Source organism: Hyposmocoma kahamanoa, unplaced genomic scaffold, assembly GCF_003589595.1.
Source record: "Hyposmocoma kahamanoa isolate Upper Pololo Valley unplaced genomic scaffold, ASM358959v1 92, whole genome shotgun sequence".
Classification (NCBI taxonomy): Eukaryota; Metazoa; Arthropoda; class Insecta; order Lepidoptera; family Cosmopterigidae; genus Hyposmocoma; species Hyposmocoma kahamanoa.
In genome coordinates, this window is record NW_020654748.1 from 3,589,996 (window position 1) to 3,614,509 (window position 24,514).

Here is a 24,514-nt window from a genome sequence, read left to right on the forward strand (position 1 = left end):
GGTATTATAAGGAGCAATTATTTTAATGGTTAATTTTGCTATTCTCAGATTCATGGCGTTTTTCTCTCAATATACTTTGAGTAGTGAGAACCGATTCTTATTATTTCCTGTGTCAAGTGTGTATAGTGGCGAACTAGTGGGGATGTATCCGGGTTTGCGCACTTGCCGGTAACCGATTTCAGTAAAACTTGACAAATGGACGTAATTCCACGTACTTTTGAGGTCGGTTTTTTTAGTACTCTGTAATGAGATTATAATATAAAATAAACTTACATCTTGAAACTGGTTATGGTGATCCTTGTTCCAACTAGGTCCTAACGTGATGTTAGCCCCGGTCACATTCGGCAAATGTTTTGGGAAACCCTGTGTGCCGAACCCTCGATGGAAATTGTTCTGATTGCCTTGAGGATTGCCATGATTGCCGTGGTAGTTGTAATGGTTGCGTTGTTGAAAGTGGGGGTTTTGGAACTGGGGGAAGGGCATTTGTGGGGGACCGGGCTGAGGTTGGCTGAAATTCGGGTACGGAGGGACGGGAGGTTGTTGTGGCTGGAAGAGAAATTTCAAATTAGTTTGACTGGGAATTAGTAGCGTTGTAACGAATGACATATTTTGTGATTTGTAGAGTTATTGGTCGACTTAAGAAAATAATTATTGCAGACAATAAATACATTGATTTATTGGTTTGTATTGAATAAATTATGCAATAGAAAATACAGAATATATAGTGGTTTTGTCGTCAAATGTTAGTAAAGTACTTTTTATAGAAAAGCTTTTGATTTTGCAGACGATTTTTTTTACAATTTTATAATACAAAGGCTGAATGATGCTATATCGTAACAAATTTTAATCTTTAAATTATAAGTAGGTACGTAATTTCTGATTCTTGTTTAAGGCTGAATACGATTAAGTCCTCCAATTTAGTTTTACTACCGATATTTTGCAATGTCCCCACCCTATTCTAATCGAATAAATAAAACTTTTTATTTTCATTATTAATCTAAATATAATTTGAATTCAAAGTAAGTTCCCGTATGTGTATCAACCGTGTCAAAGATTCCCCTTGAGTAGTTTTTTCTGATGGTAAGCTACACGCCTGTAAATAACAGTTGCAGTGCAATTCAAAGCTTTAAATCATAAAGATCTGCGGGGCACTGCCACTGCGCCCGTCACCCTGAGACATAAGTTGACAAGTCCTATGTGCCTGTACTGACAACGCGAATATCAATGTTAAAAGAGCCATCACGAGCCATGTAATGTAATGCAATAAATAAAAAATAAAAAGAATGAAAAAAATTGTAGGGTCGAGAATTGTCATGTAAAATTTTAAAGGAAACAGACCTTAAAATTGTTCGCCCACTGCTGGTTGAAAGCGGGTGGCGGTGCGCGTGGTTCGTTGAACGAAGCCACGTTTTCTTTACGCCAGTTCTGGGGTTGCTGCGGAAGCCTGTACACGAGATGTTTTTTAACGATGTAAATAAACAAGTATTGGAATTTTTAAATAATTTATAAAAAGGTCAGGTCTAAAATTCCCAGAATAAACGAGCAGGAAGCGATTGATGCAGGTAGAGGAAGCGAAGTGAATAGTCAGGAGCGTTACAGGTGGAAGTCCATAGTCCTGGCTTCCCCATAAATAAAAAAAGCGTGACGGATATATGTCATAATATGTAATTTAAAACGCAGAATTACAATTTTTAAATATCGATATATGCATATAGGCATATGAAAAGATTGTCTGAATTATCGATGGGCTATTAAATACTATCAATATTCCACTATCGAATGGCAACACTAGCTCGTGTCAGATGACCGCACATAATATCGACCGGTATTTCGTGTATTCGAAGTTGACATACGATATCATACAAAACGTGTGAGGAATAAATATCGGATTACTGTTCGAGGCAATGCGTTCTATCTATTGTTGCGTAGTGATAATAGTAGTTGGTGTTTCTCAGCTTTGTTGTAAAATATAAACTCTTGTGGCATCATAAAAATGCTGTAGGAAATATAAGTTGCGAAAATTCCGGCCGATATTTCACACCTGTGTTTGAGTGCCATTATATGCATGCATAAATTATTGTAAAAATGGCGTGAAGTATATGTATGTATAAAATTATTGTATAATAATAATAATAATAATAATGTGTATATAATGATAATTTTTTTTTGACGCATATAATGGTTTTTTTGTGATGATTTTTACAGCATACAATGAAAAAATAATCTGACGACGATGCTCCGTTTAAAATCCTACGATGTTTCTAGCGAGGAGACGGCTAGATGTAAACTATATCTCTTACCCAGTAAATAATTTCCAAAATGGATGTATTTGGCTGCGTGCAACATTGAAGATATACGATAATACCGTTCTTGCCCTAACAGTTTGATATTAGGCAATTATTTTAGGGCAACCCATTACCGGTTCAGCACTTTACATCTTGAGTAGCGGCTCGCGTCAAACGTTGTTGAGTTATAGTCAAATACATAAAAGGTAGACATACGATTAGTGGGGAATGTTGGCTGTTGAAAGTTGGGTAAAATCGTACAGAGCCAAGGGCATGCCAAACTTGACACTTCAGATTTAAATTGTGAGAAGTAACAGTTAGGAGAATGACAATATATTTAATTATGAATAAGCAAATAGTAGCAGATACAAGACGCTGTTTTATCAACATGGTAACTATGGACACCAATCATTTCTTTAGGGAAGCTGCCTGTTTATAGCACTTAGGACTTTTTTATTTTTTATGATAGCAACTAACGGCAAGAACAAGTCATGGGCCTCGTGGTACAAGTTGATAAGTCCCGTGTTCCTGTAATTTCACCACCAACCTTATCCCTCAAAACCGGCGGCAGAAATAGGTAAGGTGGCATTTATATAGCATTATGGTGGCAGTACTTCCCTGGACGAACTCTTTCACAAGGAGCTCTACTGCTACAAAATTGTCTTCACTAAGACGTTGTCGACCGTGGCACATAAGATCTAAGTCTTCTGTACCAATTATAGTAAACAGTGCTGCTTTGTTATGACAATAACTCAGGCGAGCTCCGCGCAGATACAGAACTCTACCACCAGTGAGACTTCTAAACTTAGTTACAGAGCTTGGTTGCTGGCACATTTGAATATATTGCAATGAACTTACCTCGGAGGTTGTTGTGGCTGAGGTGGGGCCTCGTTTTTAACTCGCCAGTTTTGTTCCGCCATGTTCTGAAAACAGTTTATTGTTATAAAAAATGCTCGAAAACTATATAATATATTTAACGATATTGAAATTTCGACTGTATTTTACTGGCTCTTCATACTCGGTGATTGAGCCAAAAATTCTACACTTTACGTTTTTTTTTTAGTTTTAATAGTGCCTATAATAATTAATTTGCCACTAATTCACATTTCAAATTAACTCAATTCTTGTGTCCCACTGTGTACTACTGTTTAGCCACAAAATGAATTAATGTGTTGACCGGCTCCGATGACACAAAACTAGTAAAAATGTTATAATAATTCGTATATGTTTTGAATTAGTACAAGGCATATCGTCGTTATACTGGAAAAAACAATTTATTTCACAAAAATGTACTTTGAAATAAATGCAATTGTAATGTCGACGACGAATATTTCTTACTACCATGGTCATTCTCATATGTAACAAATAATTCCATTTTGTGTTTTACCGAAAACTGAAACTACGAAAATATTTGCATTTAAATTAGCAATTACGTCGCATTTCCCTATAGTAAGTCATCCTCTATAGAAATTCCAGATAATTGGTTTCCGCAGTATGACAACGATATACATCTACGAATATGTTCAGCTTTGTATATCTAGAACAAAACCTGACTAGCATGCGATATTTGAAAATACGAATAGTAAACGTTTTCAAAAAATCGTTTTTTTTTAAATAACGACTAGTATTTGGGGATACTTTGGCGAAACTGTTACATTGCATATTATTATGTCAAAAATGTCTTCAATAAACCGACTTCAAGAAAAGTGGAGGTTCTCAATTAAACTGATTTTTTTATGTTACGCAATTACTTCGGCATTTGTGAACCGATTTTGATCATTCTTTTTTTGTTGGAAAGAGGGTGCCTCGGTACTGGTTCCAATTAAATTTGACGAAAGTATTCCAACTCTAAGGGTGGTTAACCAGGGGATGAAACCGGTTTCGCGCACTTTCCGGTAACCGATTTCAATAAAACTTGGCAAATAGATGTAATTCCACGAACTTTTGAGGTTGGTTTTTTTTTTTATAAAAAACTTATAATTATGTTATGTAATAACATCGCGTGTCTTCAACGCAAGACGTTGCACCTATTCCAATTTTGCATGTCACACTCCATGCTTTGTAAAAGTTTTCAGCGATCATCGTCGCTTTCGGTTAAATTCACTAGCGGAAAATATGCGGACGGAGGATGCAGTGGACACATGCTTTCAACATCGTAAACAATGATGCACCATTAGAAAGTGTTATTGCAAACTAACACATTACGCCGCGTTATAATAACAGCAAGGTTCAACGTCAAACAATACCGAGCTGTAAACCATACTGGTTGAATTTATTATTGAATGTCATATTTGGTTGTATAGGCGAGTTCCGCTGACGATTTTTCTGCTTTTTGTTTGGACCCTAAAAATCGAATAACACGCGAACATCAAGTAAAATATACACAAACGTAATAAAAGAGATCCTTTTTCGACATAGCGACATGTAAAGTAATCAATTCAATACGCGAGTACTGTTTCCACGTAGACGTTGTCAACGGTAGTGAATAATTTTGTTGCCATTCAAGCTTGTTTGAATTTCTTTAGTGTTTATAAATACTCGGGAAGCTCGATTGTGAAATCGTTATTATTAACTCGCTCGATATAACGCAGGAAACCAAGTCGCATTCATGAAAAAAATGGGAGTAAACAATATACACATAATGTATACAGAACTCAGTAATGTCATACCTGGATTGACACTTGTTTCGTTTGCCAAATCTTTTCTACTTAGAGCTCCTGGGTTCGATTTTATTACCACCTGCCTGCACCTGCTAGTTTAGCAGCTTAAATACATAAAGAGGACACTATAGCCTGAAAACTCCTTAGCGAAAACCCGCATCCCGTAGTGAGATCAGCGTGCTGATTTTGATTCAAACCGGAATCGATCCGATCGGGTAGTCTCGAAATCAGATGGGTTTCTGAGCGAGAAGATGAACCTGATCCCTACTACATATTTCCAATCGTCTAGGGAAGTATAGCCACCTTACCTATTTCTGCCGCCAAGCAGTAATGTTGCCGACATTACTGTGTTCCGGTTTTGAAGGGTGCTGGTGAAATTACAGACATATGGGACTTATCAACTTATGTCTCTGGGTGACGGGCGCAGTGACAGTGCCCCTCAGATTTTTGCGATTTAAAGTACTTACTGAGTGGCACTGTAACTGTTATGGACAGGCGCGTAGCTTACCATCAGGCACACGACTTGTCGGTCCCGTCACTTGATATTAAAAAAAATGGCGGTAGCACTTCCCTGGACGAACTCTTTCACAAGGAGCTCCACTGTTACGAAATGTATATTAGTTAACGATGATTTCCGTAGTATGTCACCTATTCATAAGATACGACACCTGCATCACATGTTCACGTATCAACAAGCGTTTAAGTCTAAATAACCTCAAATCGATACCTCCAATTAACACTATAGTTGGCGTAACTATATTTTTTGGTCAGTTTCTGTTATTTTTGTAAACAGCCATATTTATTAGCTAACTGCCTCCGTGGCCGAACGGTTACCATGCCGACTGCCACGCAGGGGTCCTAGGTTCGACTCCCGGGCCGGGAGCCATATTTGTATGGCCTACATTTATTTCTTTCATGAGTTTGGGTGTTATTTGTGGTTGTCTATGTGTGTATCCATAGTACCCGCGATACAAGGTTTCCATAGTGTGGAGCTATGTTGAGTGTGTGCGTTATTACATATTATTATTTACTAATATTTGTTGTGAAAAAAACAGAAACAAAAAACAAAATTTGGAAAAAAAGCAAAAAATGAGTTTTGTGAACAAAAGGAAACAAAAAAACGAAATAAAAATAGAACAGGTCCAAAAATTAACTGGCGTAGTGTTCAATTAAGGTATCGAAATGTAAGTCTTTAAGTAGCCACGTTGAGGCAGCAGACGCTGTTTCGAGTCCAGTCGGGTAGGAAGACATTTTTCTTTGTATTTGTTCGATCTTTGTATCAATAATAGTCTCACTAATTATTCGAAAAATCTCATTTATAGCAAACATTTAACTGAATAAGATAAATCTTAGAACCTTGTTATTCCGCTTGGCGGAGTCGGTTTCGTTTTCACTGATCTTGAGCAGACTGCGCAGGAGATGCGTCGCGTTGTCCTGTACAGTATACGCATGCGTGTTAGATTATCCCTTATACCAGTTTGTTAAACTACTTAGTCTTATAACTTGACCGCTATAAATTTGTCTTCCATAACCTACAAGTGGATTTCGACTAATTTATCTTCGGAAGAGGGTTGACTTTTTTATGAGACTCGTAAAATTTTCAATATTGGTCGAGTCATCAACCCGCAGATTATGGGAGAGCAAAGTTTATGGTGGTCTACTCGTATTTATAGGGACAGACTTGAACACAAGTAACTACTGAACGTAATAAAATTAAGCTGGTATGTTTACCTGCACTTGCCCGTTACTAGTATCGTCGGAACTTGCAGGGTTGATTGTATTGTTAGCGTTGATAGGATTTTCAACGGCTGTGGTCGCCGCCTTGTTGTTTTCCGTCGGAGATCTGTTCACATTTATAAATAAGAATGAACTTAGTATTTCCTGGTTTTATCAAACGATTGGAGTCGAATTTTTGAACACAAATCAAATTAAAAATTACTATTTTATTTATTTACTTGAATACGTTACATTGACGTATGTTCAACAACTTCATAGCTTGATGAAACCTGCACTGAGACGGTCCACAACCCTCGGAAAACGTGTTATGTCCCTGACCCGAATTGGCCCAAGCCTTCTGTTTAAAGGAGATCCATTTGCGATATCGAACAGTTCTAGATATAAATGAGGCTATCAGCGCAAAAAGAAATAAAAATAAATGTGGGATACACCACTTTTGCGCCGACCACCTCATTCGTCAATGTTTAATAATAACATTCATTGACGAACAATTAGGAATCGTGCGAAGTCGAAAAGCCGAATCGGTCCAAGCCCTCAACAGTTCTAAACATCAATAAAAATTGGTAAAAAGGCACGATGCTCACGTGTAGTTGGCGAAGGCGGAATGGTGTCCGTCCTCGCGGCGCAGGAGGGTGGGTCCGGGCGCGGCCTGCGCGGGCGCGTTCGCGGCCAGCGATTGGCGGCTGTTCGCAGCACTCACGTTCGCGCGCAATTTGCGCCCGAACGAAATGCTCAACATGTTGGTTGGCAGCATCCTGTTAAGTCATCTTTATAAATTACCTGTTGCTTTCTTGAACTCTTTTATAGTGAAACCTATATTTCTTCGTCTAGTTTTAAAATAATTACGTCATTTTCCATCAAATCATGTATTTCTTTACAATACGCAGGTAGACATGAGCGCCGATAATATACAAAAAAGTGTCAGCGGCGGCGGCGTTTGGGCGGTGCGAGCGCGACCCTAAAACGAATTTGTATACCGGTGTTTATTTTTACAAAAACCATTACACAAATGCGTTTTCAAAGGAAAAAATAAAATAACGTATTTTCTATAGTAATCAATTTTTTATCAGTTCGATCATGCGCTCAGATCGTACGTACGCGCATGCTTCCATATTGTGTATGCGTAGTGAAAATGGCGACGCCAGAAATTGACAAATAATTTTTTTAAACAAAACATCTTTAAATGTAAAGTCACTAACTAACTTTTGTCGCCTATCTATGTCACCTCTGCTGAGGCCGGACAGCACGCTCGCCTATACTGCAGATGACAAGGCAAATCTTTTTGCTTCACTCTTTGCAAAGAGTTCGCGTCTGGATCTCATCTTACCTCAGGCTGACTGCACTATGGCGCCAATTCGCATACGCCAAAAATAGGTACTTAGAACTCTGCGGAATCTAGACGTGAATAAAGCTAGCGGGCCAGATGGATTTCCAGCACTAGTCCTACGTAACTGTGCCTCAGTACCGTCTCTCACTTGAGACTGATGTAGTTCCCAGGTCGTGGAACCTTGCAAACGGGCAACCTGTGCCGAAAAAGGGAAGCAGAGCGTTATAACTTGGGCCTTTTCATGGCAAAAATGAATAGGCATTCATCCATCGTCGACCTCATTGTCACTTTCCATCAGGTGAGATGAAGGTCAAATACAAACTTATATTTTATTTAAAAAAAAATTGTTATGTCTTAGAAAAGTCATTTTCTGGCGTCGCCATCTTCACATATACAAGACGGAAGCGTACGCGTGCGTGCGATCGGAGCGCCTGATCGAACTGAACGGCGCTCCGATTGCATTTGTCGGCGGCGGCGGCGCAAGGAAAAACGCGGCGGCGGCGGCGCTCATGTGTATACGCAGGTTATAAAGGCGTTACAAGAGTGAATTTTGAATCACTGTAGAGCACAGTATTAATAGTAGTAGTATTATTTGTATAACTCGCGGAATACTTATAGTTTTTATGTTTTATTTTTATTATAATATCAAGTGACGGGACGAACAAGCCGTAGGTAAGCTACACGCCTGTTCAAAAGAGTTGCAGTGCCAATGTTTTCGTGCAATAATTTGTAAATACAATAAAATCATATTAATCATGCAGGCAAAACAATAATAAAATGAAAAGAAAAGAATCCCATTACATAATTAGTAATATATGTATATATATATATATATATAGTGGTTTTATAACTGGAACGGTATGGGGTGGGAGTTCCCCACTGTAAGAGATACAGGGAAACTGTCTTAAGTATCATTAAGTTTTTTTTATACGTTATTATATCGCATCGAGTATATAACCAGAAATAAAGACGAAATGTCATTTAATTTATTTGAAAACTATTCTGCCATATCATTACTGTGACAACTGCTTGGCTAGCCCGAGTAGGAAACAATTGACGGGTGTCGTCAACTGTTTCACTTCATAGCGACCAGTTAACTTGGGCTTTGCTATAATGGACGGAAATCGTAAAATTACATATTTAATATTTAATTACCGATGAAATGTGATTCCGATTGTTTTGTAATTAGATGTTTTGCTGTTTTTCCCGCACCACCGAATAGAACAGCACGGCATTGTTAGAGATATTATCTTTATTACAATAAATACAGAATATTTTTTGGAACATACGGAGACGTACGCATAGGTCAGTAGTTGGCCTGTCTATATTTAAGTGCAAATGAAAGTTGATATTTATAAAAGCTGTATCGCTAATGTGTTACCATGAATATATGGCCCTTATTTCGTCTCTATTTCTGGTTATATACTCGATGTTATATCGTATGTATTTGTAATACTTATATAAGTATCGACAATTTTGAATTTATCTGTTAGTTTATAATATTTCTCCCTCTTCCTATCTTCCACGCTATTGACCGCTTGTCACTTTTGCTCTCACTGCCTTAGGTTGGCTGGAAGTGATCTCTTTTAGAGATAAGTCCATTTTTGTTCTCCTTTTGTATAATTAATATTTCTTTTGTATAAATGTTATAGTTTTATTTATCAAACTGTTAATGATAATTAATATTTTAATGTTATTTACATTTTATTTTCCTATCCCATCATTGTAATTATTATGTCCTGTATTTAGATCTGCCGGAAGAAATTTCATTTACAAATAAGCAGTACCTTTTGTTTTGTTTTCCACCGACTTCAAAAAAAGGAGGAGGTTTTCAATTAATTTCTTTTTATGTATGCTACGCAATAACTTCGGCATTCGTGAACCGATTTTGACGATTCTTTTTCTTAGAAAAAGGGTGCCTCAGTGGTCCCATTTAAATTTCAAGAAAATATTCCACCGCTAAGCAAACTAGGGGATGAATGACTTTTGAGGTCGGCTTTTTAGTACTCTGTTCTGAGATTATTACTAAATGTGATTTGTATTTTCCTGCGCAATAAATGATTCAATAAGTAAAAAACGCGTTTCACATACAAAAATAACTAAGCGAACAAAAATCTTACCTATAGAATCTTGGTTCATCGAACAAATCTTCGAGTACAGCCCCAGAGAATGGTTGATCGAACATGACTTGATAAGTCGGTTCCGCGTTCAATTTATCAGATAACCTGACTGTATTGCTGTCGGGGGGCTGGTATACAGCAGTGATCGTGCCTTTGGCTCCGATGGGCGCTGTGATATTGCGGGCCACGCACACGACGCGGTCGTACATCTTGAAATCTCCCTTTGGATCCGGAGCTATGTTACCTTCGTGTAGTTCTGGCTGTTGGAAGAAATATCTTGTCATTACTTATCTTTACTTATTTGATTTTTTAAGGGAAGTATGTCTTTAAATTTGAAATATTTTTTGTTTGTAAACATATAATCAATAGTGATTAGTTTCCTTGACTGATGTTTCATAAAAACAATGGTCCGAAAAGTGTTCAACATCTAGATTATATACATGTATTAATATAGCTACAAGGAGTGATATAGAGTTGTCAAAACCACCAAATATTAATTAATTATTTTATCGCATTCCGGATTTCAGGAAATAGTTTTACTGCATTGTAAGACAAAACTACTAACCTAGGAAGTCAAAATTGGATTTTAAAGTACTTCTAATGGTGCCATGTAAAAATACAGTAGATGTAACTGACGTTTTACCAAAGCAGAGAATAAAAAAACGACGAGTATGGTCACTCTCCGCCCCTCCCTAGCTTTAAATATGGCATCGCATATTGACGGTCTCATCGACGGAACGGCAACAAGGCTGTCAGTTATATACTGCCTTTTTTGCCACATGCCACTATTAGAATAACTTTTAAATCCAACTTCGTTTTCCTATGCCAGTAGTTTGTCCTACGATGCAGTAAAACCATTTCCGGAAATTCCGAATTCGAAAAAGTTATTAATTAATATTTGGTAGTTTTAACAACTCTATGTCGCCACTTGTAGCTATGTCTATACATGTATCTATATATGAGGAACATCTTTTTCCGACCACTGATTATAATTATTAGTAAAAAAAACCTAAACTAGAATTTCTTTAATGTCCGGTAACTACTATTACTACCGCTAATGAACTAACCAGTAATCGACACTCACCAATAATGAACACCCACTAAATGACATTTACCAATAAGAAACGTGTTACTATGATAGAAAATGTTGTCCTAAATCGTATTAGAAATTAATTTTAAAAAGATGAACAGCTTTTTTTAGCAATCTATGAATCGCATTAATCATGGTTTCTTTGTTTATGCTTTGTTTACAAACGTCACGTCAGTCTAACAGCTCAAACAAGGTAAGGTGGAAGAGGCGATGTCGCTCTATCAAATAATTTCTGACAAAATCAGCGATGAGGATGTTTCCCTCATCGTCTCCCATACGTCTTAATCCGACATATACATATAAATATCAAGGTAGTAAAAAAATCATACATCAACAATATAATAAAATATTTCAATAATAAATTGATATTACGTGAACAAATACTGCGAGTGAGAACCAATGTTTATGTAGTTAGCGCTATGTAGTTCTTAAGTTGCAGAAGGCCTATGGACAACACTACAGCTGACATACCTTATAGAGCAGGTTCCACTTAACGTGCAGCGTGACCTTCTTCCCGTGTCCTTTAAGGTCATTCAGCTGTTGGTCCAGTGAGGAGGCCAACACCTTCATCTCCTCTGGCTCGAGTGCGTCAGAACCGCATTCGCGTCGCGCCGCGTTAGTGTGGGGTTGGGTCTTCAGCCACGCCACCACATCTTGCGGCTTCTTTTGCCTGGGAAACATTCATCAATTCTCAAAAAAAATCAATTTGACGACCTGTGCGGTTGAGTGGCTTGCACGACGGTTTTAATGGTGGCACCATCTCTGAGGTCCCGGGTTCGGTCCCCGGTCGGGTCAATGTAGAAACTAAATTTTCTACATTGTCTTGGATCTGGGTGTTCGTGGTACCCTCGTTGTTTCTAATTTCACTAACACAAGTGCTTTAGTAACTTGCTTTAAGATCAAAACGACTGTGATGTTGTCCAATAAAGGGTTTTCCATCAAAGGCGGGTGGATTTTGACAGTTCATAGCGGCCATGTTGTTGAGGCTGCTGATGCTGCTTGTCAAATCTGTTGTTTATTTTTCAGTCACTAAAGACTAACCATCATGGCAAGTTACAGTGTCGAGCAATACGTGCAAGTGATAAAAATTTATTATCAAAATGGGTGTTCTATTGTGGCATTGATGCGAGCGTAAGAGACTGCCTCGGGTTCTCCTGAATACTCTCACGAACAGCGGAAATGTTTTCGGCAGATCTTGCGTTTCTTTGTCATACGGGTGTGGGCTGATGGTTCACTGAACCGGTGGGCTCAAATATGGCCAACAAACGTTGAATAGTCGACTGGGAAAGACGACCAAATAAACCGTAAAATGGGCGCAACGCGTGCGTAATACCAAGTAACGGGACGAACAAATCGTGCGCCTGTTGGTAAGCGACACGCCACTCAGAACTTTAAATCGCAATGATCTTAGGGTCACGTCCACTGCGCCTGTCACCCTGAGACGTAAGTTGATAAGTCCCATGTGCCTATAATTTCACCAACACCCTTACTCTTACTCAACCAGAACGCAGTAATACTCACATTACCGCTTGGCGGCAGAAATAAGTAAGTCTCCTTTACACAAGGAGAGAATGGTAGTAAGTAAGCGTGTACGTCCAGAGAAGTACTTCTCTGGACGTACACGCTTACTTACGTACGTACTTCATCTCTTTCACAACGAGCTCTACTGCTACTAAATTTATTGCAAGCTGTGTGTTATACTATAAATTAAAAAAAAATTAACTTACCCAACTTCATTAGGCCACAGGTCGCTTTCAAAGAAGATGTCATTGTTCAACACATGGGCCAATTTATCAAACAGCTCTGGAAACTTTTGGGCATACGCCTTCACCACCTCTATGCATCGTTCGGAGTACAACCATGCGTTCGTAACTTTGCAGCGACGCGTAAAGCCTGACACCTCTTGGTTCTGTTCAAAAGCGTATCGAATAATTAAGATGATAATATCGAAAGTGTAGAATCACGAAATTGTCGGAAAAATAGGTAGGTGTGAAAATACCTTTTAAATTGTTGAAACGTGTTAGCAAATGTCACGAAAATGTATCTGTCACCGCAACTGTCAGTTGCGGTGATTATGTTATGACTATCACAATGACATCTACATTATTCATCGAGTACATAACCAGAAACATTATAGATGGTAATAATAATTTAATGGAAGCCCTGTAATAAGCCAAACTGGCATACGAAGTCAATTTAAATTAAAAAATTCAATGTCAAACAAAAAAAGAATTAATAATAGGTACATTAAAAACAAATAATAATGTTAATAACCAATTGGTACCCAACTGTCAGCATTATTATAATGAAAACCTATTCGTTCCTTAATTTTAATTTTCAGGCATCGAAATGGAATATCGATGGTTTACATGCGAGTTCGAGTTAATAGACGTAATAGACAACTAAAATTAAAGTGAATAAGCAGTTATCTTCAAAATTACATGTACTGAATTTAGGACGATATGTACCTTCTTGTTGAACTTTAGGTTGAGCCCAACATTGAATTTGTTCTGTGTCTCGGTGGGCAGCTCGTTCCTTTCGCCAGACACCACGAATACAGTGCCCGTTATGCGAGATAACATCTGCGCTGATATTCCTATAAAATGTTTTTAAAATTAATCGAAAGTTAACAAATGTAGTTGGTACAATGTGTGAACAAAACAAGACAACGACCACGGCTAACGCTTGTATTAGCACATCTCTTGTATATCAGGAATCTGCTGGATACGAGCAGAGTAAGATCAGTAATTGTTGCGATCTTAGGGGGAGGCCTATATCCAACTATACACGTCTTTCGGCTGAAATGATGATGGTGACAATAACCCTTGTATATCTTTGTTAGATAGTAGAAGCGCAGGCAGTGAAGCTTTCTTAGCATCCACTGAAATTAACAACAACGCACAGTCATACATTCACACTAAAGAAACCCTGTAACGCGAATGCCATGGACACATACATACGTAGACAACCACAAATTACAACCAAACAAACGAGTGAAACAAATGTAGGCCATACAAATATTTCTCTCGGCCCGGGAATCAAACCCGGGACCTCTGCATGGCAGTTCAGCATGGTAACCGTTTGACCACGGAAGCAATTGCACCTACGAACGGAATTTCTCGCCCATTCCTCGAGCGATAGGCATGAAATTTCAAACCAACAAAGTACAATTCTACAGGTCATGACGAAGCTCTTTAGAAATTTGGAATTTCGATCTATGATCTGAGATAATTGAGACCAAATTTTACTGAATATCATAATATTTTTACTACCGAAAAGTTAATACTTAGAAGTATGATTACTGCGCAGAAACTAAACCAAATGAAAGAAAAATACACGATGTATCAGAGGAAAAGACGATCACCAAAGGAATAAAATATCTGAGGCTTTGTTACTCTGGCCACGTTCACAGTAGAAAACACCCACATATTTTACACGTAGCACTAAGAGCACCACAACCCAAAGTAGGAAGACCCACATTTATCTGGAACGACTCCCTAAAACATGACATTGAACTAACTAAAGATAAGGATAAATTCAGACAGCAGCTGAAGAAATGTATAAAATTCCTGAAACCGACACAGAATCAGAAGGGAAAGAAATGATACAACTCAAGCTCTATGGACCAGAACACAACTTCACCCAGGACGATCCACTACGGCAACACGAAGCCCAACACCATCAACCATCAACGCTCATTCCTAACAACACTACCTAACAACTTACCCAAGTAACTACCCCCTACTATCTACTTTTTGTCTCGCGCTGCATAGCAGGCAGGAATCTGGCCACCGTCTGCGGCTGGTTGGTCATCCCCTCCACACTCAAGGGCGCGTCACTCCCTTAAACTGTACCCCCTGGTATATCAGACTTGTCCGGGTTAGATTTAATCTCGCTGGGTGTGGTGCCAATAAGCATGATTCATATATTTTTTTGAAAAATTGAAGAAACAGGGAAAAAATTCCTTCGTTCCGACTGGACTCGAACCAGCGTGTGTTGCCTCACCGTAGCTACCGCAAAGGAATTGTTCTGTTTTTGTTCGATCTTTGTACCAATAATAATAATAACAAAGGTAAAACATTCAATTGTAAAATTACACGCAAAACTTTGCAAATGTGAAAAAAGTAAAATAAGAAAATGCTTCGATAAGGATTCGACATTTCGCCTAGTATATCTTCTGGATTATTTTCTGAAATATTCAAAGCTAACTATCTAAACTAACCGCATGCGGCGGCGGCATGGTTAGCGGTGCGATAGGGGCTGGCCGCAGTCGACGCGATGGGCACGGGCTCGGGCGTCTCCAACACCTGCACCTTAATGCGTCCACTGCGAACCGCTTCAGAGTCCACCACCTGTCAAATCAAACGCAGTTTCGTAACTTATTCCACGGAAAAAAAACAACAGAAGTGCCTTAAGCCTGGGTTATTATCAGAATCGCTATCGCCCTAACTCACTCTATCACTGTGTGGGTATTCCTTATAAACTATATTAGTTAAACTCTTTTATCGAGTTCTTAGGTTTTCGCGATTGTTACACATAGGAAATGAAACTATTTTTCCGGATTTAAATCGCGTATATTTGTTTTTTTAAACAAACCAGTCAACCGTGACCACGGGACCTGTAAATATTATAACTGGTTGATGACTGCACCACCTCAGTCAACAGTGGCCACGGGACCTGTAAAGGGCCCCAAAGGTTGGTGTTTGAAAAAACAAATATACGCAATTTAAATCCGAAAAAATAGTTTCATTACCTATGTAAACTCTTATACTTGAAGTGCCATTCCACTGCTTTCTGCGTGTACATACTTGGCCCACAAACTGCACGCGTTAAAGGATACTGGCAAAACGCTTTGAAATACGTGAGCTATAATACGCGTGCCAACTTGCGGACCAGCAAATTGCACCTTGCAACCAAATCAACTTGCGCTCCCTGTCAATACCCATGTCGTTGAACAGATTTTCCGTAACCCAATGCCCTAGGTACTTGAACCATTCCGATTACTTTACTGTCCATTGGAAACTGTTCGTTTCGTGTAAAAAAACAAACCTTTCAGTCGTTATAAATGACGATTTTGCAGACACGCTTGACGTCCAAGCGTACCGAATGCGGCGCGAACGCAAGTGTAGGGTTAAAAAACATTATGCCATTATCGCACTAATAACTTTCGTATACCGCGTAACATTCAACTGACCATAGTGTACACAGTCATAATTGGAAAATAGGCAGGGTACTGTACGTGCACCCGGGGCGGCTTACCCGAGGCACTGCCCTCTCAACCTGAACTTATAAGGTTCCTGTGCGTGCACAGGTTATAGCGCCCTTCTCGTATACCCTAAGGGTCGGTAAGAAGGGTCACTATAACGAAAACTAACGTAAAAAAGATATGGGGCTGACCATACTGTTTGTTTTAGTGGTGGCAAATGGTGGCTGTGTAATGCTTGTGAGCGTGTCAAGATACCTACCCCGGTACCTATCTGAACAACAGGGATGGTGCTGTACGTGCACCCGGTGTTGCTCACCCAAGGTTGAGATGAAGTTTGTGTAAATGGGTAATAGTGCCCTTCCCGTATAACCGACAACGTATAACAGAGGTTGACAGCGAGGGCAGGGCGCATTATGTTATAGTGTACGTAACATGTAAAGTGATGGTAATTTCTTTCCAGGATTTGCGACGTTATTAATAGGTGATAACCAGTGATCGGAATTGAGGGAGTTCATTTGCCTAAAGTATGAAAGTTTTCTTAGTATAGACATACCCATTTTACCCGGCATTTTTTAAAGACCAAAATAAATTCCGGAATTCATATAACAAAATCAATGCGTATAAAATATCTTTTTTTACTGTCTATTTTCTAAGCATTCCAAAATATATATGTTACGTTTATTTTTTAAATGACTAAAGTATTTAATCGTAAGGACAATAATACAAACTAAAATAAAAACACAACTACAATATTTTTTTTAATGAGACAATAATTTGTAGCAAATACTTGATTGGAAATAATAATAATTTGTCACCAATCGACTCAAATTTCAATAAATAATACGCTTATTCAAACATAATCAGTTTCAAGAAGTCTCAGGATTTGTAGAAGGGAATGTCCACATTATTCTTTATTTTAGCTAAATTAACTGCCTCAATTCTGATCACTGGTGATGACTTAATTGTTTTATCACTTACAGTAGCCAAGCATCCATAGTACTGCCCTTGAGTCAACAAGAAGACGTGATCTCCGGGCGGATAGGCTTCTTGCGGCGTCGAGAACTTGCCTGCCTCCTGCACTATATACGCGCTTACGTCTTTCACTATAGCTTGGTACGCGTAGCCACAAGGAACAGTGCACCATTCGGGTTCGGAGACCATTTGTGTGTTATCCTGAATAACGTACTTGTAGCCTAAGGAGAAATTTAGTTCATTGAATGGTTTGTTTAAAAGTACACATTTTTCTTATTTTTCGATAAGTGATATTTATTACCTTTAAGATTAACTGCGTGGACTATTAGTTTCACATCTCCTAGCTCTATGCCTAGTCGATTCATGTTACTGAAAACAAAAGAGACGAATAATAATTACGCTGGACTTTTAACTTTGGACGGATATTATAGAGTTTAATTTAAATGTTAAGATCTCGGGATCAATCCCGAGACAACCACAGAGGTCGTCAAATAATATACCACGTAATGTGTGAGCTGTAGTCTTTTTGACAAATATGTAAATGCATCTTTGTATGTATGGTTTGTAAGTAACTGAAACATATATCGCACCTCCGGTAAAATACATTTGTAAAAAAATATGACTCCAAACCATTTTTAAAATGCAATTATTTATTCAAAAAAACAGTCATTCATTTCTTCATTTTTCTACAGAGGGCGTAATGCGAATTGAAATAGTATGACATTTAAGAGCTTTTCAAATGTGCTCAGTAGCCCTAAATACAATAATTTTAATTCATTTTCTGTGAATTTTAGAAATGTAAGTTAGGTCACTATTTCATTAGAGGTGCGAATATATACTTGCCACCTACACACTAGGTTACAGGATCTGTAATGATCTCTCTCTCATATCATTATCATACACCACTTACACATACATCTCACATACATTTTTAAGATTAATTTAAGTACGTAAGATACAAAATATATACGTATAATCATACGTATTAAAATTGATCTAATCACAACAGTAAAACAGTTTTTCTTGTTCGAGGGGTGAGAGTCTGGTGACCCGTACAGAGTTTTTAAACCAGTGCAAACCGGGCGCCAGTCACTCACTTAAGCCAAAATTGTCCAATAGATTTAATTAGTTCTTACATTGCTTTAGTGAGTGAAAATAAACAAATATTGTTATTATTATTACTGTTCAATTATAGTAGCTCGTTCCGAGATCCATTGTTTGTGCAGATTGCCATTGTTCGGTTCCGTTGAGAACCGCGGCGCGTCGTCCGCGAAGTTATTGTCTTTGTCGATATGGTGCAGGCGCGTCTTCTCGTTTGATATTGATATTACTCTGGAAACAAACGTTTACTTAGTATTTCAAACTAGTATTAATAGTCCCAAATCCAAACACTTACTTAATCTAAAGAAAATTACAAACGATGCAATGTTTTATATTGGATAATGAATTTTGCATTTTTTTTTTTCAAAGAAATGGTAATTTTTACTTTTAGAAAAATTCAGATAGAGTGATAGTAGCCCAAAAAGTTGCTTCACAAATGAGAAAACGACATTCGAATACCTGTGGTGGCATGTATCTACGACTAAAATTGATTGAAACATGCATGTCGAAGGGGCTTGGAAAACTGAAGTCCCCAAACAGCATAGTGGACTATGGCATAAACAATTCCTTAAATGAGATCTGTGCTTGCAGCTATAATGTGGATTCACAAGTTACGGGGTTTGAGACACCGTTTAGCATAAAATGTAGTCAACAATCATATTTTTGTTGTTTAATTTTTATTTTTGTTTATTACATTGCATGTTCCCTTTTGTAGTTTCGAATTAAGCCCTAACTACCCTGTAATTTATTTATTTTATTGGATAAAGCACAGCAACAGATTACAGATTAAAAAATATATCAACAAAGAAATTGTACATGTAGGACATTGACTTACATATAAATGGACGACGGGTCTAATACAAAAACCACGAAAAAAATGTCCCAAGTCAACCTATTTAAACGTAGTGACATGTAAAGGAATATGAAAAAGCTAAAACGTTGAATTTAAATTGTAATGTCATCGCAGTACTGTCTAATTTTGCTTGCTTCGCTGTCAGTCGAATAAACGAAGACTAAAGCGTGAATGACGCTCTGTATACGATTTTAACGCCCTATAAGTTCGGACACTTTTTAGCGCGGACCCGACGTCCATATAATTTAAGTCAATGATGTAGGAATATAAAGAGTGTTGAGTCGAGCGGCATTTATTTTTTTACAAACGAAATTAAAACCCTTTCAAAAATGTATATCGCATAGTATACGTGTTCTATTTAGTTCAGTTGATATAAACAAATCATTGGTATATGTAAGAACCTATAGAATACAGCGGTTTTCTTGTAAAATTTTGAGGTAGGTTCGTGTTTTTTTCTATAGTGAAAATTTTCAGGAATCGTGTTTTCACACTGTATTATCGTAAATTTAAAAATTTACTTAAATGTAAATTAAACATATTTAACAAAAAAAACGCTTACGTAACAAAGATATTAAAAAAAACGTGGATTAAAATGTAGGAATCTTTTATAACTATCATTACTACTATTATTATTGAATGGCCTCGGCATTCTACAACCGGCTGCCGGTTAACGCGCGAAGTGCACCAAAGGAAGAATTCATTCGAATTTGTCCTCAAAACGTCGCTTGTTGAGCAATCACTTTACACGTTTGATGACATTGATGTGTGATGCCATTTATTAATTAAAATTGGACGTAGTTAAACCAAAAGGATCCAATGCACATCCAGTCAATTTCGAGATATGACAGTTTGAAGTTGAAAAGTGTTTCTCAATCTTGTTTTATTTTCAAAACTTATAATGTCATGTAACTCCAGGATTTTTTTTCTGATCCTAAGGTCGTATTCTAGAACTCTACTCAATGCTCAAGTCAGGATTGCAATAGAAACACAAGCACTAAACACAAGGAAATACGACCCTAATGCCAGGGACTTGAGTATGATTTCGAGTGCTTTAAACCATACTCAAATCCTGACTTGAGCATTGAGTAGAGTTCTAGAATTATCCAAAGAGCCGTTTGGTGCACTTAACTAATTTTTTGATAATTTTATGGATTGGATCCTATTTGCTTAACCAATTATATTAATAATTGACTGACTGATATATTTTATTTGATTGCGTTTATGTAGTTTATTATAATGATTATTTCATAAATGAATCTCAATAGATTGCAATTAATATATTAAATCATTCTTGTCAATTAATTAATTATTCATTAATATCTTTATTCATTAATATCTATATTCATTAATCATTATATAATATCTCTGTAATAATTTATAATTAATTAACATATTAATTAATCAATCACTATAATTAATTAATCTTTCTTTAAATTAAGTGACTTGTAGCTTATTTGTTATCAATAAATAAAGAAGTGAGACTACAAGTAGTGTAAATTTCATTATTTGGTAACATTGATTTGGTAATAAATAAATACTGAATACTGTACATACTTGGCCCTGGTGAGATGTGGCCATCCAACCCAAATAATCTGACCGAGCAACTCTCTGGCGGCCTGCTCGAGCAACGGGTCAATGTCTTTCTCGTTGGTCAGTTCCACAATCATGTTCTCATTGCGCGACGGCTGGTCGAATACTTTCACTTTGCATTTTTTAAGTGTTGTCTGAAAGATAGGGATTTAATTATTAATACAAAGATCGAATACTCAGAAAAAACACTCAGAAAAAATTCCTTCGATCCGGTCGGATTCGAACCGACATCTTCTTGCATACCGTGCCAGACGCTATACCAACTAAGCCACGGAACGAACCAACGGACCTCACGAATTCTTCTATGTGCTTGCGTCGTGTATTTGTACTTGGTCTTTCAACGACTTTTTAGTCGTAGCGCCATCTATGAGAAATCTATTGCAGATTTATCACCCAGTTAGTACCTTTACAGCTACCAATCCTGGCGAGAGATGTCGCTATTCACTGTATTAATTACATTTGTATTGAATTGATATTCAATTATTTTTTGTGAAATTACTCCACTAGTTTTCAAATTACTGCTTAGCATCAGAAATAGGTAAGGTGGAGGTACCTGCATAGACGCACTGTAGCTATAGAGCTCCTTGTGGAAGAGTTCATCTACAGGCACATGGGACTTGTCAACATTATGTCTCCGGGTAATGGGCACAGTGGGAAAGCTCCTCATATCATTGCGAATTAAAGCTCTGAGTAGTACTGGAATTGTTATGAACAGGCGTGTAGCTCAACACCAGGCGCACGACTTGTTTGTTCCGTCACACAAAAAAAAAACTCTTTTACAAAGAGCTCTACTGCTACTGACCATGAACTTCGAATTGACGCGATCCTGTCATACCTCATTCGTTTCCTTACATAATATTTTAATTTTAGCGAATGCCACATACTTTGTACTTGAGATGTCTCATGGTGGGGAATCCGGGGAAGAGCATGTCCCTCCTCGCGTTGGGCAGCATGCCGCGCTTCAGTTCGGATTCTGGTACTTCGAGCTCGCTGCGCCACACGTGCTGCTCGATCACATGGCACTCAGCGATCGGGGGGAAATAGTTCGGTGCTGGGACGGTACCTGATCAGCGAATAGAATTACACATTGTAACTATGATTATGAATACAAATTTAATAGCCACGGGTTACAGAGTCGTCGAAATTCTCTTGTCTTTTTGTTATGGATCCTTGTACTGATTTTTCGTCACCGTTAGTGACATCTAGTGACAGATTTTCGAATAACCTTCTCATCGCAGCCTCAGATGGTTAGAGCAATGCTACGGTGCAGCATGGACGTGGGTTCGAGTCCCACTGGGTGGATGAAATTTTTCTGTGTGTTCGATCTTTCATATAATTATCGACAATCATAACAAAACTAGTGGGAGTTATTTTACAAAAAAATCTCTAAAAAAAATAGTTGGTCAAAATTACTTCATTACTTAAATCGTTGTCAATGTGTGACCAAAGACAACGTTTACGTAGAAAGGCACGTAAGTACGAAGTCAGTTTTCACTTTATTTATGATATTTGAAATACGCTTAAAATAGAATGTATTTTATGTACCATTGAGAGTCTGTTGCGGTTTCTGCGGTCGACGCTGAATTTACCTTGACTCTTTGGCGACCAGTTGTAGACGAGCATAGGCCCATGACTATTTCGCTTGTGCTCCTCTTCTGTTAATCGCTGGTAGCAGGGCGCCATCGCTGACAGCAGGTTGGTCTGAAGTAAATATATTTTTCATATACACTACTCGTACATATATACAAACAAACCCCACTTCATAAATAATTGTACAATTTTTTTTACAATCGTTAAGGCTGCTGTTACAACACACATGTCATATACACATATACATATTTCTCTCCAACTCCTGAGGTAAGCAGATACTTTGGAACTCCACAAGCTACGTTCTTGACACACATCTTTTGCCTGTTCTTATGATACTAAGTGACTGGACGAACAAGCCGTGCGCCTGGTGCTTTCAATAACAATCTACTATAAGGGACACTGCCACTGCGCCTGTCACTCTGAGACATAAGTTGACAAGTCCCATGTGCCTGTAATTTCACCAGCACCCTTGAACTTGTCATTACTGCTTGGCAGGAGAAATAGGTAAGATTCTACTGCTACTAGTGAAAACTGCATATTTGTAAATACTAAGTACTTTTAACCTTTTTTTAAGGCCGAGTTGTTATTCAAATCCATCATAAACCCTCTCTCATAATGATGGAAGCAAAGACCATAATATTTCTTCACTTGCTCCGATACTTCTTTAGCTTTCGATGCCTTACTTTCTCAATCTCGTATCTTATAAAGAGTGATTATTTAGGAGACGGCAAAATTTTCCATTCATTTTAAATTTCTTATCAAGGGTGTGAATTAAGATGCATTACTTTAAGAATAAGTAAAAGCCAATGTGTGAATATGAAGGAAATGTGACTTGAAATCAGCCTGCAAAATTTGTAAACACAATCCATTTTTTGCATTTCAGGAACTTTGTGCTCTAAGACATGAGTTTGAGAAAGTAAGGCGACGTTTTGTATTTCAATCTCACCTCGTCAATAAACGGAATAAGCACAACAGCCTCCCAATCGTTCCTCTTCCCGTTGAGATCGGTCTCGAAGTGCACAGGGTAATAGTGCACGATGGGCGACTCCTCGTCGGTCATCAGGTCGTGGAACGGCGCTGGCAGCAGATGCTTGCTAGCCGCCGGAAGAACAGCTAAGAGCTGGAAGTTTTTTATTCTTAAAGGTTTGCATTTGGCCACTACCTCACTTGAAGATAAACATGGCTGGCATTAGTAATGGGCTATAGTCTGTCTCTTTGAAGACGGAGTAAAATGACATATGTAAGGTTGCCACTTTCCATAAAATTTTAAATAGTTATGTACTTGTTGCCGATAGTTTTATCGATAGATTGTGAAAGATAAAATTTTGCCAAAAAATGGAATTGTCAATGTTACGTTCTAATGATTACTAATTGCGTCATTGCCTTCTTTATTTTTATTATGACAGTTGGCCTACTAGTATCGAAATAAATTTTTATTCATATACATTTTAACAAGAATAGCCGGAATTTGATTAAGTATTTTGAATTAAAATTAAAAACTTGAAAATATGTCCCCTCATTGTATTTTTCGTATACATAGTTCTAAATACAGTGTATGTATGTATGAGTTTACGAAAATTCATATGTGCTGTTTCAAACTTGTGTGCTCAGTAATTGGATAAATAATGGATCGAAGATGTTAGAAGTTCGGCTATTTATTCCATAAGCAACCAATATTCAGTCGATAGAATATTTTTTTACTGCCATCACTAGCTGCTCGCAAGCGGGCCACACTTGCGGAATGAACTGTCATTTTACTCCATCTTCAAAAAAGACCGACTATAATTAATTAGCGCACTAACGATCATATAATATTATACATATTAGACAACATCACACTCGTTGTTCCGATCCCAAAGTAAGTTAAGCACTTGTGTTATGGAAATCGGAAACAACGATGGGACACAGACACCCAGACCGGAGATGCAGAAAATTTAGTTTTCTACATTGATCCGGCCGGAGATCAACCCGGACTTCAAAGAT

The 24,514-nt window shown here is 37.8% G+C and overlaps 1 protein-coding gene across 1 annotated transcript in view; it reads right to left on the minus strand.

Annotated features, from left to right (window-relative positions):
• The window catches only part of LOC113236494 (5'-3' exoribonuclease 1), a 45,697-nt gene that overhangs the window by 11,452 nt on the left and 9,731 nt on the right, over positions 1-24,514 (minus strand). The window contains 20 exon segments of the mRNA XM_026472595.1: positions 274-546; positions 1,339-1,444; positions 2,301-2,333; positions 3,144-3,208; positions 6,302-6,379; positions 6,677-6,788; positions 7,267-7,437; positions 10,130-10,389; positions 11,691-11,889; positions 12,947-13,128; positions 13,688-13,815; positions 15,442-15,571; positions 17,404-17,618; positions 17,699-17,766; positions 18,580-18,729; positions 20,906-21,075; positions 21,826-22,004; positions 22,531-22,642; positions 23,478-23,783; positions 24,428-24,514. The exon segment at positions 24,428-24,514 is cut by the window's right edge and continues 101 nt beyond it. Coding sequence (XP_026328380.1) covers positions 274-546; positions 1,339-1,444; positions 2,301-2,333; positions 3,144-3,208; positions 6,302-6,379; positions 6,677-6,788; positions 7,267-7,437; positions 10,130-10,389; positions 11,691-11,889; positions 12,947-13,128; positions 13,688-13,815; positions 15,442-15,571; positions 17,404-17,618; positions 17,699-17,766; positions 18,580-18,729; positions 20,906-21,075; positions 21,826-22,004; positions 22,531-22,642; positions 23,478-23,783; positions 24,428-24,514 — 3,024 coding nt within the window.